Here is a 17,502-nt window from a genome sequence, read left to right on the forward strand (position 1 = left end):
GGTATATTTATATATGAAAGAGGCTAAGTACTCTCTTATGTATTCTAAGAACATAGGTTGCTTTTGAAGTGTATAATTTTATTTTCATTGCTATAGTTCATAGTATTACTGCCTTGCTGGGAAAACTAAGAAATCTCCACTTGTTAGCCACAGAATTAGTCAGTAATTAGATAATAAAATCAGTTTTATTTTCAAGATGAAAAAAGTTACCTATATTATGCTAAAACTGTGTAAGGGCATATCAGAGTTTGTATACTTTCTTAACTGGGAGGCGTAAGCTAGCAACCAAACTACTTCATTGCATAAGTAAAATTAATATTTATGTATGTTTAATAGCAGTTGTATTCATTGAGAAGGTACAGGCTTTATTTCCACCTTTCCTAACATTAGAGAGAGAGTCGGTGCTTGACCCAAAGTAATACTGTCCTTATGAAATTCCTATTGTGTGATATTCGAGGGGCTCCTGTCTGGTTTTTCATCCCTATACATTTATTGTAAAAGTAGTACCTTAAAATTCCTGAGCTCAGACCTAACCATGTATTTGGCTTTGCAAATGACCTGAAGAAATATGATGACTGTATATAAATATCACTTGGTTTTCTGAAACAGTTGAATGCTTTAACCAAAAACTATATACAAACTTGAAGATTCATAACACTAATGTGAATTCGATGTTTATTAGAATATCTTTCTTTTGAGGCATAAGAGTATAATATAAATTCAAGATATCTTTGTTCATTTGTTTGTGGAATGAGCCTTTAGATCATTAAATATTTATAAAATATTTCAGAATTATGTTTCTTACACAAGGGTTAAACTGCCCTCTTTTTCAAGCATTTTAATTATTATTTTGGCATACTAGGATTTAGGATTTAGTTTGGAATAGGTAAGGGAGCTGGCTAAGTAACTCAGCTTAATCTTTGCTCTTTTCTAAGGAAGAGCTTTGCAGGCAGTCGAGAAATGAGGTCAGGGGCATCTGGCCTTAGCAGGTTTAAGAATATTATACTGTATAGACTCAGACCCTCTCAGAGTTACAGAGTTAAATGCAAAATATTGGACAGTGTTAAAATGCCATCTAGTCTGTTGAATTAGAGACGTTTGTCCTGAGAGATGATACAGGTTGGTCAGGGCAGTGTAGCGCTAGCTGATTTCCCGCTGCCTGTTACAATTTTGTTATTGTTGTTTTCGTTTTGTTCACCAACATGACATGTCATTCTCTGCACCTCCCGCACTGGTGTGTGTTTGCATGTCCCATGTCTTCCTGCTGGTGACTTCACGGCAGCCTCGACTGCCGTGGGGTCACCCTGTGCCTTTGCATGCATTCTTTTCTGTAGCTTACAGCCCACACAGTGAGGACCTTCGGCTTTCAGAGACGGTACTTAAGGCTGTGAGCCGTAATTGCAGAAGCAGCCCGTTTCCTTTCTTGTCAAAATGGTGCTCGTGAACTAACAGCATCAAACTATGCCTGTAGGAAAAGCAATAGTTGTCTTTCTCTTCATAGTTTCCTGTGTTTTTCATACGATATCCTTTGTGGTCTCTGTCTTCCTTGCAGTTCTGTCCATGATTTTGATGGTGATTATTAGGTATATATCGAGAGTGCTTGTGTGGATCTTAACAATTCTGGTCATCCTGGGCTCACTTGGTAAGTGATTGTCTTCTTCTTTGTTTTCATTGTACCTAACTAATTTCATGGTAGTAAACTGAAATAAAAAGAAGAAAATGGAGTTTTTATTTGCCCGTGCTATTTCTTCTCCAGAATGAGTGTTTATTTTTGCCTTGAGGGTGTCATAATTATATTCCCTTCCTCATTTCACTCCGGTTAGCACTTGAAGCACATACCCTTTTCTGTGCACGTGTCTATGAATGCACGGCATTTAGTTAGCATTTTGAGCTCCTCCAGTTGACTGTGTCTCTCCGTTTATGTCTGTAATCTGAATGGTGTGTTTGTTTCTGCTGCTGTCTCCTGCTTTTGTGTTTCCATTTCTCTAGCATTTCTGTATACACCATTTTCCCTGACAGTCTTCAATCATTGCCTTTGTATCTAATATATTTCTACTTCTGTGCTTGATAACCTGTGTTTGTTTATTTGTAAAATACTGATTGATCCTATGATTGTTAAAGGCAGAAATGATATGTTTTGTTTTTCCTCTGTCTTCCCTAACTTTCTGCACCACCTGGTCCCTCTCTTCAGCTCATTTGTGCTTGAGACCTTGTCAAATAATCCCAGAATTTACATTCAAGTTATTATTAAGTTTAAAATATTTCTATATACCGTCCCTTCAGAATTTATTTGCCTTTGTCTTGAAAGGCCCCTACCTTACGTTTGCATTTCAGGTTAGGTTTCTTGGACTAGTCTTAGTTAGACCAACTGATCCTGTATTCAAAAGCCTTTCTAAATTGGTAATTTGGTTCACCTTTGTATTAACTAAATTCAGATGATTTATTCATGAGGGACTTAATGGATTCTGTGTTTTCCTACTTCTTGATTATCAAGTATTGTCTTTACCTTTGCATGCACAGTTTGGATTCAGTGGACTGAACTGTGTAAGGCACAGAGTGCCCTGAATGCATTGGATGGAGCTATGTTCAGGCACAGATGTTCCTTCAGGCCTGTGCATTGGATGGAGCTGTGTTCAGGCACAGATGTTCCTTCAGGCCTGTGCATTTGTTCCAGAAATCTCAGGATGACCATATTGCATTTTGTTTCTTTGCCCGATTCATCCCTTATAGTTTTAAATGAATTTTACCGCAGCCTTAATAATTTAAAGATTTTAAAGAGATAAATCTGGTTCCTATCCATGCCTGTCTTTTGGGGACGACTCTTTTACACCTCTCTAAAGGTGTTTTTGTTTCTATATTTGGTCATTGTTCCTGTCCCCGTGGCTTTTTCTTCAGGTCATTGCTCATTCCATGAATATTTTATGGTCCTCTAAGCTGTCTTTTCGGAATTTTGTTGTTTTCTTTTGCACTGGGAAGAGTTCCTTATGCGGACCCTGCTTCCCATTCTGTTCCCCTCCTCGACTGTGTTTTCTTTTCACCTGGCAGCCATTTGAATCTAAATCGTGTTCAGATGTGTAGCTTTCATACCCGGAATCTGCCGTGTAGCGCACATGGTATTTCATGTGACTTAACGTTCCTCATTTCAGTTTTATAATTTGTAAAATTAATAGTGACCACTTAATAGCTGTAGTGGGTGAATTAGGCCACACTGTCAGGGGATCATCGGGGTGCTAGCACAGGTTCACAGTGCCTGCTGTGAGCAGCAGCTCCTTAGTGTTCTTGCCATTCGTTCCACTTTCCCAGGGCGTCAGCTCCTCTCTGAACTTCCTATTCCTTTTGTTTGTAAAGAATGTAATTCCTTCCGTTTTCTGATATGTTGAACAATTTTCCCAAGCAATTTCCTGGTCCTTGGGATGTCAAAAGGGAAGAGTTTTGTTTGTTTGTTTGTTGTTTGTTTGTTTGTTTTTTGAGACAGGATTTCTCTGTAGCTTTGGAACCTGTCCTGGTACTCCCTCTGTAGACCAGGCTGGTCTTGAACTCACAGAGATCCACCTGCCTCTGCCTCCCGAGTGCTGGGATTAAAGGCATACATCACTATATATTTAGTTGGTTTGGTTTCTTTACATTTTCATAAGAAGGAAAATTCATAGTTGGTATTTCTTAACAAACATGATAGGGAGCTTCCTTTTGACTTAGTCACTCAGGAACAGCGGATCAGGTTGGTAAGTGTAGCTCTCAGTTCAGTTTTTGATCTGTCAGGCATTACTGTATTACTCTCCCCACGCTCTGCTTTGAATATCAGTTCCCCATTGTAGCCAGTAACTCTTTACAGGTAGTCTGGTCCCCATCTGCCCCTGCGCTCATGCCTCCTAGCACAGCTCTCTTGCAAACTTGCGTTAGGATGGCTCAGTGGTCTCTTTAGGGTCGGAGAAAGCTCTCCAGCCAGTCATGTGTCACCTCAGCCTTAGACTTTTGCCCGGAGAACATTTTCCTTAGGGACTTTTAAAGTCGCTCTTTTCTCTGTCTTTATTCTCTTGCCCAGACAGGTCTTCTCAGGGAAGCCTTGATTATCTGTGTTAAAAAATTAGCAGTGCCTTTCTAAACCAAGTACTATCCCTCCTTTTAGGTTTTTTTCCTTAGACTTCACATTCTGCTCTGACTTACTTCCTGTTAATTTCTACTTCCTGATTGCTGTGTAAGCTCAAGAAGCAGAGAGAGTGGGGGCTTGTTTCCTGCCCTGTTCCCTTTCCCGGTGGATGGGTACTAAAGGAATGCATGAAGGAAAATTTGGTTATTACAAGCAGCAGGTTTGCCTTTTCTTCGGCCTCCTTTTTACATCTGAACTAGCAGTAGAGATAAAGGCCTTTGTCCCCAGAACCCACTGTCACCAAAGGTCTCCTGCTTTCTTTCCTACCTTTGGTGAGAATTACTGTCTCATACTCTTTGTTTATTTGTGTGATCACTGCGCAAATATTTAATCATTTGCATGGCTGTCCGCACTAGGCATTGGTGTTACGAGTTTCCCTTGGAAATTAGCTACTGTTACTGTCCTCAGCTTCATAGTCAATGATTTATATTTGAAGAAAATCTATTTGATACAGCAAAGGATGTAGATACTTAGTAGGAAAGCTACTTTCCTTCTTATGCTTCCACAGAGTTGGCCCTGCATGCTTTCTAGGTAAATGGGTTGCCACTGTGGCTCATTCATGCTGTTAAAAAAGTGTAGGTCCAGAAAATTGAGCATATATGTTACATATTTTTGTATGAATTTTTTGCAAAAAACTATTGTTATTTATCTCCAGGTGGCACAGGTGTACTATGGTGGCTATATGCAAAGCAAAGAAGGTCCCCCAAAGAAACAGTTATTCCTGAACAGCTTCAGATAGCTGAAGACAATCTGCGGGCCCTCCTTATCTATGCCATTTCAGCTACAGTGTTCACTGTGAGTTGGCAGGGGGCATGGTACAAACATTGCTCTCAGTGTCGTGTGTATGTTAGCAGGTAACCATAAATGGAATGGAAACTCACTCTGGTCCTTGGATTCCTGCCCCATTGTTTAGTTTCTGTTCGAAGTCTGGTAGAGGCTTCTCTAATTGACGAGTGTTCTTTGATGCAACACTTTGTTCTGCCCTGTCTGCTTTCTGAGATAAATTTTCACTTGGGATGTTTATGTTGTCATTGCTAATGATGTATTTCTTATTGTCATAATATAATTACATTTTAAGAAACAATTGTCTGTACTTTTGAATAGTTTATTAAGATTGAGAATACCATTCCTCTTACTTGTTCATTCATTATTTTCCATTTATCTTATTTAAAGCTTAACTTTTAACAGTATATGTTGTATTGAAAATATGGGTCAGGTGCACTGTACTTAGACATTTGTTATACAATAAAAATCCTACTGACTAGCCTATAGCCAAATGAGGGGTGATCCCAAGCAGTTTTTGCGCATCAGTAAGACTAGTAATAACAATAATGCCACTAAAGCTGAGGGCTTCAAGATATTTGTTAATTGTGCTTCTTTAGCTATAATTCTGTATGCTAGTTTCTGTAGGGAACAAGTGGAGAGTGAATAAACAAATGGTTGTTCTGGCCTCACATCCCACTTAAGGAGTTTTCCGTCAACAAAGGAGATAAATACAAATAAATGCTCCCCTTGCTTTGAGGTGATGGCATATAACTCTCCCACCATTTCTCAGAATGATAGGCACCCCAACTGACAACATTTGTTGCTCCCCCTCCACAAACACACATACACCGAAGATGTCTCCAGGGCCTTGCACTTGCTAGTCTAGCGCTCTACCACTGAGCCAGATCCCCACCCCGACAACACATTTTGACTAGTAATTAGTGGGGAAAGGCAAAGTTGGAAATTCCTCTCTGAACTCACTGAGAAAGTTGAGGTTTTTTTTTTCCATGGCGCAGAGAAGTAACCCTTTCCTTTCTTCCTCTGCTCAGGTCATTTTGTTCCTGATAATGTTGGTAATGCGCAAGCGCGTGGCTCTCACCATCGCCTTGTTCCACGTGGCTGGCAAGGTCTTCATACACTTGCCACTGCTAGTCTTCCAGCCCTTCTGGACCTTTTTTGCTCTTGTCTTATTTTGGGCATACTGGATAATGACGCTTCTTTTCCTCGGCACTACCGGTAAGAAGAAATGTGGCTGCTTCCTCTTTTCCATGAATCTAATTTACAGTCAGATATTTTAAATCATCAGAGTGGGTTGGGGGTGTGTCTCAGTGGTAGAGTGCTTACCTATGAATGAGGGCCTGTTGATCCCTAGTACACACACACACACACACACACCAGTCCAGAGAGATTCAGCTCTTCATACATTTGTTGATGAAGATGCAGTAGCCATCAAATTTAATAATAGGGTCTTCAATAACTCATTCCCTCTTCGTGATTTTTAGCAGATCTTAGCAGGTTGCATCTAGGCTAGCTGAGACCAAAACTGCTTCTTAATTTCGAGTCATGAATTTTAAGTGAGTTCTCAATTTAATCAGTTTTGGATCCATTCTAAAATGAATGAATGAATTCATAGCCTCTCTGCAGTTGCTTCCAAGTCCAGAGTCATCCTGGACTACAGTTTTGTAGGTAAGCTCTAACTTATTGATAGCTGGACTCAGTACCAGATGTTAAGACACAGGTGTTAATTTAACTGATTAAGCAAGTAAAGTAGTGTGTATAAAGGTAGTAAACTTGTGTGAAACATCTCTGTCCAGTCAGCTCGTACTTACTAAATGAACATAACATTCATTGTTATGCTTAGTTAATAGTTTAGATCTATAATGACTGGATAAATAAAACCTGGCAAAAAGAAAAAGCCCTGAAGTGTTTGAAAATTCATGCCTAAATAACCAGTAGTGGAACTAGAACTATATTTAAATAGAGTATTTTAAACACTTTCTCCAATGCCTAATGTGTAATTGGATAATGTTAAATTTCACAGTATGCTGAGTGATCACAATTGCTGTCCCTTAGTTAGTGAACAGCACTAAGAGCCCAGCAGACTTGTGCCCAGGAGTGGCACCTGTCTCAGGCAGTCTTGCTGATCTCCTACGTTCGGTGTCTATCCATGTGTCTTGGTTTCTGCTTTACGTGGTACTCCTGTGCTTTCTTGACATTTTCCTAGGCAGTGCTGTTCAGAATGATCAAGGTTTTGTGGAGTACAGGATTTCTGGGCCTTTGCAGTACATGTGGTGGTACCACGTGGTTGGCCTGATTTGGATCAGTGAGTTCATTCTCGCGTGCCAGCAAATGACTGTGGCGGGGGCCGTGGTGACGTACTATTTCACTAGGTGAGACGCTAACTCCAGTTCATTCAGTAACCAAGTCTACAAGGGGGAGGCGGGGTCATGACACGATGGTACAGTTGCTGACTCCAGGGTTGGGTATTCCAGTTCCTCACGCTTTCCTATGATTGCCTACCAGCCTGTTTGGGGCAGCAGACTATGGTGTAAACTCACTTCAGGGCTGAGACCTAAAGGGATAAGCCACACAGCAGTCTCTTGCAATGGGCTACCAGTGGTAGACTTTTTGTTTGTTTTGTTTGTGAGGCAGGGTTCTCTGTGTAGCCCTGGCTGTCCTGGAACTCACTCCGTAGACCAGGTTGGCCTCAAACTCAGAGATCCACACCTGACTCTGCCTCCTGAGTGCTACCACCACACCCAGCCAGCAGTAGATTGTTTTTTTTTAATTTCTGTTTTCTGATGATATAATTTATTCCTCAAATATTCATTAATAAGAACTTTTAAAACCCAGTTTATCTAAAGTCTCAGAGCATAAAGTTACAGAACCGCATGGTACTACCGTAGAGAAACGAAACTGAATTTGTGGCACCTTCACGTTTTGGGCAGTTACTTTGCCATTTTATCCTAAAGCTAGGAAATACTACAGTGACTTTGTTTCCCACTCCTTCAGATTCCAGACCATTTATATTTATATTTGTGTTTTCTCCATGTTCTAGGCTTTGTTTTAATTATCTTTCTGATCATTTTTTAAACAGAGATAAAAGGAATTTGCCATTCACACCTATTCTGGCATCAGTGAACCGCCTTATCCGTTACCACCTTGGTACTGTGGCGAAAGGATCCTTCATTATCACCCTAGTCAAAATCCCGAGGATGATCCTCATGTATATACACAGCCAGCTCAAAGGAAAGGTAGGGGTACGGGCGGGGGTAGGGGGTGTGTGTGGCCAGGCTTTCCTAGGAGCATACGACAGACCTCATTTCTGCATATAGTAGGATATCAACTTCTGAATGTCTTCCTCGGAGTCTAAATGAAGTGGGATCCAGCTCTTTCTCCTGGTCTCGCACCCGTGCATTGCACATGCCCTGGAGTGTTGTCTGTCTAGTCACTGGTCACTGGGGGTGTTGAGTTAGAAACTCGTTTCTACCCTGTGTCTTTTCTAAGTGTGCTTTTAATAAACCCATGATAACTGTACATGCATACGGGACGCAGCGTGTTCTGATACATGCGTTAACTGTTGAATAATCAAGTCAAACTCTTTAGCACATCCAAACCTTACAGCATCACATCATTGCTCATAGCTCTGTGGTAAGAGCATTCAAACCCTCGTGTCTAGGACAGTACCGTTAGCCAAGTATCCCTACCATGTGACAGTGCACCGGAAGTCAGTAAGTTTGACTATAAGTCTCTCACTGCTGATAGAAAGGAACGGGAACAGTGGTCTTCAGCATTGATCTAGGAAAGGATTTTTTTTTTAACAGAAAAGCATAGGCAACAGAAGTGAAAGCTGATAAATGAAATGATAAATGAATGAAACCAAAGGTTTCTATGGCAGAGGAAGCATTTAAAAGACCGAAGAGGCAGAGAGTCTCGTAATCCTTACAGCTGACCAAGGGTTGCTATCCGGAAGATGGGAGTTCCCTACCTGGCTTTGGGAATAGCATGGGTTTCAATGTAGTTTAGCTCAAAATCTCCCTCTACCTAGAAACCAGTTCTGATTCCCTTCCCATGCAGCGTTCTCTTTCCGTTTTCCATCTCCCAGCGCATTGTCAGCCACGTTCTGACTCTAACCTTTTGGTGTTTAGCATTGATTTTGTCTTGTTAGGGTTTAAATTCCTTGCTGGTCCTATATGCCTTTACTTTTCCATATATGCAATCATTAATAAATAAATAAATACTGATTCGAACTGTTTTTAAGATGATTCAGCCATTGTATTGAAAGAGGAAAGAAATGGGCGTGGGGGATTTGAATCTTAGATTGTGGTTTTTTTAAACTTTTGTCTTTCTAGAAAAGTTACGTGCTTGATGATTAGATTTTTGCTTGCGTGTTTGTTAACTATTTTACTTTCTTCCTCTGTCAGGAAAACGCTTGTGCACGATGTATGCTGAAGTCTTGCATTTGTTGCCTTTGGTGTCTTGAAAAGTGCCTAAATTACTTAAACCAGGTAAAACGTGCTCACCTGACTCTCACTTTCAAATGAGAGTTATTTCTTCTTCCAAGATAAGATCATTGAACTTAACTGAAAGAAATTGTGGTTTTCCTCTGGTATTATACGTTGTTCCTTGACCGAATATGCGCCAACCCTATTCCTGTTTTTAAACTACTGTGTGTGCTCACTGACGTCATTATTATATTAATCTTAGTTTCAATATGTGGTAAACATGTCATTGGATTCATCTTTTTGCAAAGATAATCTCTTAATTCACATGCTTATTTTTTTTAATTTTTGTCTTTGCAATATATTAAATGCTGCTTGAAAGCTTTCTTTTAGAGGAACTCTGTTATGGGTTCTTATCCTTTTTAGACTCTGATTCTTTGAAACCACTTCTCTTGATAGTTTGTTTTGTTCTTTTGTGTTGGTCAAACAGCGCACTACAATATGGGCCTGAAGAACATTATCAGAGGAAGTGCTGTTTCTTTTCTGTCTGTGTGTGTGCATGTGTCCATATGTGTTCACATGTGTAGAGCCCTGAGGTTGGTGTCTGGTGTCCTCTTCTTTTCTGTCTGTGTGTGTGCATGTGTCCATGTCTCTCTGTGTTTACATGTGTGGAGCCCTGAGGTCGGTGTCTGGTGTTCTCCTCCATCACTGGCTACCTGCATTTTGAGACAGCGTCTCTCACTGAACCTGCAGCTTGCTGATTCAGTTAACCTGGCTGGCCAGCAAGCCTCAGGGTCTCCTGTCTCCCCAGTTCTGGGAGTAAAAGTGCATGCCACTGTGCCCAAATTTTTACATGATTCCAAGGATCAAACTCAAGTCCTCATGCATAGCAAGCACTTTACCGATAGAGTCATCGCCCAGACCCCGGGATGTTAACTTTTCAGGTTGACTGAAGAAGTTAACAGTTAGGGAAGCAGGTTAGGACTCCCTCTGCCCTTCTATATCTAAACAAGTAGGACTTGCTACAGATTAATTTTTATTGTTTAATTTTTGTTGTTGTTGTTTATTAGTATTTGTGTGTGTGTGTGTGTGTGTGTGTGTGTGTGTGTGTCTGTGTGTGTCTGTGTCCACATCATCACGCACACGTGGAGGTCAGAGGACAATTTTATGGAGCCGATTCTCTCTTCCACCTTTAGCTGGCTTCTAAGGATCAGACTCAGGTTGTCAGGCCTACTTCACAAGCACATTTGGCCTCTAAACCATCCTGCCAGCTCCTCCCATCTTTTTTTTCCCTCTCCACTTTTCCATTCCCTGAAAATCAATTGTAATGTATCGATGCCCTCATCCAACAGGTCAACGCGAAATTGACTTTCTTACTATTCCCCTCTAAGTGATTGACTTTTCCTTCGTTTGCCTGTAACATTGCCTGTTAGCTGGAAGGTGGTAGTTCCATAGCAATGGCAGCGAGCATACCTGGGCTTTGCTTTATTGAGCTCTATAGCTAACAGGAGAAAGTAGGCATAATGCTTCATTATATTCACTAAGAGTATATTCAAGACATTTTTACAGATCATATTATTATCCATGGATGTATAAGTGTTTAGAAACTCATTTAAAAATAGTAACACCCAGAACAACCTGAATAAAGATCTTTACAATTTGGCCTGAGACCAGTTGATAGACATACTGAAAGTCATTGTCCTTGACTTTTATTCTTAACGGAAGTAGCTTGTACTCGGAGAGATGTGCTAGGACTGTCTCTCTGGTCTCGGTTCCCAACCCCTGCCCCAGAACCCTTTAGATACTCAGTTTCTGGGTCGCTCCTGGAATGGCTCCCTCCTAGCACTCAGCTGGCCCCCACTGAGCCTCGATGGTTCTGCCTGTACGTCATTGGTAAGCTTCTTCTCATCACCCAGTCCTCTGCTGAGCTTCTATAGCAGCGAGCCATGCCTCCGTGAGAACTCCAAGGAACTGACTCTGCCCTTCTTCATCTTAACCTGTAGACTGACAGCGGCTTGAGGCAGAGACCTTGCTGTCTTCTCAGAGGCCAGCAAAGCGTTCTTAGGGCCGTGGTGTCCGCTATTCCCAGGCCATGGTTTGCTGCTGCTCTGGAGGGTTTACAGAACAGCATTGATACAGCATTTATTATTGATAGAGTGGAATTGTACAAACAGCCACCTATGAACTACTTCTTGCTCTCCAGTGCTGGCTGTAACATGAAGGTGACGGCACATCCAGTCTGTCTGAACTCACATTAGTGCAGACCTTGCTCCCGGCAGAACATGTTTACCTTTGGGCTTGGGACCATGCTGGTCTCTCTCTCCTCCGACAGCAGCGTGTGGGACTAACTGTTTAACCCTGTGTGCCGGCTGGTGAGCTCTTAGAATCATACAGCTTTTTTTTTTCTGGGAGCAGGAGTCATAGCAAGACAATTTTTTGTGTGCCACAATACACACGTGCTCAGCATACTTGGTATTCTTTTACATTAGCAGTTCCCCAGTACAACTCCAAATAGGCAGTATCTCCTGGGCTTTAGAGGAGCATTGTAGACTGGAGCGTTGTAGCACATTGCTTGTCCTCGAGGTGGAAGGAGTTTTTAAGCCTTACTTTCCCTGGTCCTTTTCATGTCTCATACTACCACTAAGAGTACATGTATATTTTGTGTGTGTGTGTGTGTGTGTGTGTGTGTGTACCTAAAGAATACAAAATACATTTTTATAGAAAATATTCAAACAGCTCACATTTCCTTGTTTCAAGCTATAGACTACAGCAAGTAATGGATTCTCATATGAACTCAGAAGCATTTTTCATTTAGTTAGCAAGGCTTGGATCCTTGCTGGAGGCAGCGATAACAATGGTAACAGAGGAGATGGGGATTGGGGATTGGTACATGAAGCCTGACTCAAGGGGACTCCTGGTGGAACTGGGACATGGGTACATTCACAGTTAAGCCTGACTTGTTCCTATGAACCTAATTGGTTTAAATAGGATTTCCTATCTAGGCACCGTGGCTCCGCCTGTAATCCTAGCACTTGAGAGGCTGAGGCAGGATGATCAAAAGTTCAAGATACCGAGTGAGTTATAGGCCAACTTGGTAAAACTGTTGAAAAAAATTAAAAAACTGATTAATTAATTAGTGAGTTGCCTACTTTTCTTAATTTTGGACATTATAATGATTTTTAAATCAGGATGCGTTTTTATTAGATTTTTTTATTTACTTTTATGTATATGAATGCTTTGCCTGCATATATGTATGCTTAGTGCCTGCAGAGGCCAGAAGAGGGTACCAGATCCTCTGCAGCTGGGTTTAATGGACAGTTGTGAGGTTGTGACTCACCACTGGGTGCTGGCAACCGGACCTGGGTCCTCGGTGTGGGAGGGCATTTTCTCCTGGAAATGCATTGTTAATAACTGGTTCAGAGTCTCTTTATCATGTCTTACAGTAAAGGAGATTAGGGCTGAGGATGTGGCTCAGTGGTAAAGCATTCACCTAACAAGTACAAGCACTGGAAAAATAAACAGATAAGGAAGTAAGACTTTTCTCTTCAAGGGAGTTACATCCCAGATCACTGAAGACCTCTTCCGGTAAATTATTGCATTGAAGAATTAGCCAGGCATTGTAGTACAAGCCTATGGAGGTAGAGCAGGAGGATCAGGAGTTCAAGGCCATTCTTGGCCACATAGCAAGTTTGAGATCAGTATACACACAAGAACTTTTATCTCAACAATAAAGTAAATAGATCAATAAGAGATTTGTGAAGGTCTGGGGCCATAGCTTATTAGATCACTGCTTGGCCCATTTGTGCTCTAGGTTTGGCTCATGGGACCTACGTGGGAAGTAAAAAAAAAAAAAATATGCTAAAACATCAAAAGCTGTAAAAACTTGAAGTGAGCATTTTAGGTTTGTGTTTCTAAAATGGTGAGGAGGAGGTCCTGTAAACTTTACCTGGCTTAGTGTGGATCCTTGGCAGTACTGCAGAATAGAAACTAGCCAGTTTCTTTTTCTGGAAAGAACCAGAAAATATCTGGGTCATAAGGGCCATGTGGTGTTAGTCAATTTTTATCAGTACATTGTCCTACAAAACCTTATTTTTTGAATGCTGCCAACAGGTTAGGCATGGCCAGAGCCCTTAGGTGGTGGCTTGACCGTCTCTGCTCTGGAATAAATGGCTAGATGGGTATTCTTCTGAGTGCTTAGGGAGCCGGTGAGCACTGGGAACCGTTCTGTGTTCTTTGAGAGCAAGTCTGGCTGGAACAGTTGCTTCCCATAGTTTTCCAGCTATGACTGTGACACAAGTTCAAAGGATGGTTTATTTTTACTTCACTCGGGCATTTCGCAGAATGTTTCAAAAGGAGTTTTCATAGAAGATAGAAAAACCATGTGGAGCACTGCAGTTAGGTGACGGATTCTTTGTACCCTGCCCTCTTCTAACTGATAAGTCAGGTGGGCAGGTGGCAGTGTAAGGAAACAAAATGTGGATGAATGAATGAATGAATGAACGAACGAACGAATACTAATTGAAAAGTGGTACTGTGACTTAAAGATGTGCTGCATCTTTTAGCTTTGAAATAAACATTCAGGCAGTAAAGTATCCCAGTTTTTATGATGACAGTCTTTCACAGTCATGCTGAGTTGCTCAGAGTGCTGTGACTCCCCACTGACACCACAGGCGGTGACCTATCCAGTTGCACTTCTTTTTCCTCAGCTCTGGAACGCTCTGCATTTTTCAGCCAACAAAGACATGGTTAGCAGTGCGCCCCTGATCCTTCCAGTCACAGTGTGAGACATCCAGGAAAGTCTAAATTGTGTGTAGCTTCCAAAAGACAGAAAGTTCACGGATGTCAGACTGTGTGTGTGTGTGTGTGTGTGTGTGTGTGTGTGTGTAAGTGTTCTTACAGGGCCAAACTAGGAGGGCTGGAAAGGGGCTCCTTTGACCATAGCAGTTTCCATCCATCCGTCCGTCCGTCCATCCATTCATCCATCTGTCCATCTATACCTCATGTTCTGTACCCAGTCTTTATGTCTCCTGAAAGCTGTGTGCTTGACTGAAGTCTCTTCACAAGGTGCATTGCAAACAATGCGCATGGTTTGTGTCTTTCCAAAGTGCGTTTCTGGTGACGATAAAAGTCTTTCCCTTTTGTCTAGAATGCATACACAGCCACAGCTATCAATAGCACCAACTTCTGCACCTCAGCAAAGGATGCCTTTGTCATTTTGGTGGAGAATGCTTTGCGAGTGGCTGCCATCAACACAGTGGGGGACTTCATGTTATTCCTAGGCAAGGTAAGACCAGCTGCATTGTCTGAGACAAACGGGATGTCTGAGTAAATGTATGAAGTTTTGTTCTTTAATTTAAAAACTACCTAGCCTAGCACAAAACTGGAAGTCATTTGCTATGTGGCAACATTTATAACACCTTGAATATGCATTAGATACTTCTTAATTTACTTCATATGTATTATGTTCATTTAATCTTCATAATAAATTTACGAGTTAAGCTGTTCTTCTCAGTTAACAGGAGCACTGGTACAGCAAGGCTGAATTATCAGCCTATTTCTCTGTATATATTGTAAACTATAACAAATTAGGAGAGATGATGAGGTAGCTCAGTGGGTAAAGGCATCTGCTGCACAAGTCTGGCAACGTGAGTTCGATCCCTAGAGCCAGCAGCAATGTAAAGGTTCCACATGCTTGTCTTCTAACCTCCATATGTATGTCATGGCATGGGCATTCCCTCCCCGTGATGATGCATGTGCACAATTTTCACTGTCTCTCTCCACATCCATAGATACATATATAGAGATATGTATATATCTATAGGAACCATGTCTGTCTATATCCATAGATACATATATAGAGATCTATATACTCATATCTATATACATACAGATAGAAAGATAGCTTGAGAGATGGGGTGTTATCTCTGTTGAATAGTCTTGGCTGTTAGGAACTCACTTTATAGGTCAGACAGACCTTGAACTCACCCACCTGTGTCTGCTGGGATTAAAGGTGTGTGATTACTTGTTTTTGTTTTTAAGAAGGAATTGGGAGGGATATAACTGGTTAAATACTTGCCAGCCTATGCAGAGCTACAGCTTTAATCCCCAAAACCACACATACAAAAAAGAATTAGGAAACAGTCTTTGTAGTGATGAGGCTTGTCTTGACTGCTTCTTGTCAACTTATCACAAACATAGACCTATCTGTGAAGAGGGAATCTTAATTGAGAAAATGCCTACATAAGATTGGTCTATAGGTAAGTCTTTGGAAGCATTTTCTTCATTAGTGATTGATGTGGGAAGGCCCAGTCCCTGGGTAGGTGGTCCTCTGTTGTATAAGAAAGTAGGCTGAGCAAATCACGAGAGGCAAGCCAGGAAGCATCACCCTTAATGACTTTAGTCCCTGCTTCCGGGTTCCTGGCTTGAGTTCCTGCTCTGCCTGCCTTCAGTGATGGACTGTCACCTGAAAGCACAAGATAAAATGAATGCTTTCCTTTCCGTGTTGCTCTTGGTCATGGCAAGGGGCAGGACTGCACTTGGAGTCTGGAGTCTAGCTTCCTGGATTTCAGTCGTGCTGGCTATGTGACTGGTACAGGTGGGATAAGAATAGGGACATATTTTTAGGATGGTGAGGCTTAAACTGGTTAATACATGCAGGGTATCTAGGACAGTGCTTGACACATTGTTAGTTTTTGGTGAATGTTAGCAGTTTGGGGTTTAATGTTAGATGTTATTATATAAAAATCCTTTTAAAATAGAGCTGTTAGGGAACAAGACCTACTTTCTTTAGAGCTGAGAAAAGAGTTTATTCTGTGCCACCAAAATCTACTAAATCATAAATAGCATTGTACTTAGATTTCATTGCACTAAGAAGCTACTTAGGAAACTGGAAAATAAGGAAAGGATTATAGAGACACAGCATCACTAGAATGTTCCTCATGGTGCCTTTGACCCACCAGTGAAGTCACAGCTTTGTGTCTCTGCGGTGGAGCCGTCACGGCCTATGACCTGTTGTTTCCGTTCTTTCTGCTCATAGTCTCCTACACCTTCCCTATCTTGCCTTGATGATCTCCATCTACTCATGGGTCACTGTCCCATTAAACACCATTCTTAAACAGTGGGTTTTGAAAAGGAAAAACAGGGGTGTGGTCTAGTGGAAACATAGCTTTTTACAGCTTGAAGTGCGCAGCTTCATAGGGAGCTGTCATCTGAAAACAGTTAAGGATAATTACTTTGAATATCTGTAATTAAGTTTACATTGTCACAGATTTGCTTGTGGCATGTTTTTATAGGAGAGGGCGTTTTCACAGCAGTGGTGAAGTGTATCAGTCAGTGGTCCTTAAGGGCCAAGAACAGGGCTTTACAGGGTGAACTGAACGCGACACATGGTGATTCAGTAAGGGCGTAGATTCTTTGTTTTATTTGTACTATTTTTATTTACAAATTTATAAATTACCACTATAGTTGAAATAGAATGAACACACTGGGGGGGGGGGGGGAGAGCACAGGGGGAATGGCAGATGGATGAAGAGGACTTATACTACCTGGAGGTGCCTGATCATCCCATGGAAGGTGACCTGTTACTGCTATCTTTATATTTTGTAGCAGGCAGAACCAAAGTGTAGAGAGGTCGTTAGCTGGCCACATTTTGAGCACTAGAATTTGGCAAGACTGGAGTTGATATTCTGACTTGTCTGATCTGACTGTGAACAATCATTATTACAAAGACCCCTGAAAACAGTTATAAATACAAAATAAGTGTATAATAGGAACCCTTTGTAAACAGTGTAATGCCCAGTACTAGAGAAATGGCTAGACTTAAGAGCCAGCCTAATAAACCATGATCTTTTTGTGAGTTTTGAATATGATGAAGAAATGTATATAATGCAGTGAAAAGGTTGAGCAAACCTAGTGGGCTGTCAGAATAGTGTTGAAAAAGCGTGTGTCACGGATGAGAGCTGAAGCTTGGGGACTAGCGTGTACTGAGCATTCACAAGGCTCTAGGCATGATCTCCAGCACCCCTGAACAGAAAACCAATAAGTCAACTAAAATGTCCATTAGAAGAACGAAGGCTGGTCTCAGAACATCGACGCTGGATGCCCCACACTCCTCCCCATTAGTTTCCCTAAAGACAATTCTCTCCATTC

The 17,502-nt window shown here is 41.4% G+C and overlaps 1 protein-coding gene across 3 annotated transcripts in view; it reads left to right on the top strand.

The window, feature by feature from the left end:
* The window catches only part of Slc44a1 (solute carrier family 44 member 1), a 161,410-nt gene that overhangs the window by 93,349 nt on the left and 50,559 nt on the right, over positions 1–17,502 (top strand). For all 3 annotated transcript variants that reach the window (XM_038347807.2, XM_038347809.2, XM_038347808.2), the window contains exons 7-13: positions 1,553–1,642; positions 4,803–4,942; positions 5,962–6,148; positions 7,137–7,302; positions 8,010–8,166; positions 9,337–9,420; positions 14,501–14,638. In XM_038347807.2, the coding sequence (XP_038203735.1) occupies positions 1,553–1,642; positions 4,803–4,942; positions 5,962–6,148; positions 7,137–7,302; positions 8,010–8,166; positions 9,337–9,420; positions 14,501–14,638 (962 nt within the window). The remainder of the gene's footprint in view (positions 1–1,552; positions 1,643–4,802; positions 4,943–5,961; positions 6,149–7,136; positions 7,303–8,009; positions 8,167–9,336; positions 9,421–14,500; positions 14,639–17,502) is intronic.

Source organism: Arvicola amphibius, chromosome 11 (assembly GCF_903992535.2).
Source record: "Arvicola amphibius chromosome 11, mArvAmp1.2, whole genome shotgun sequence".
Lineage (NCBI taxonomy): Eukaryota > Metazoa > Chordata > Mammalia > Rodentia > Cricetidae > Arvicola > Arvicola amphibius.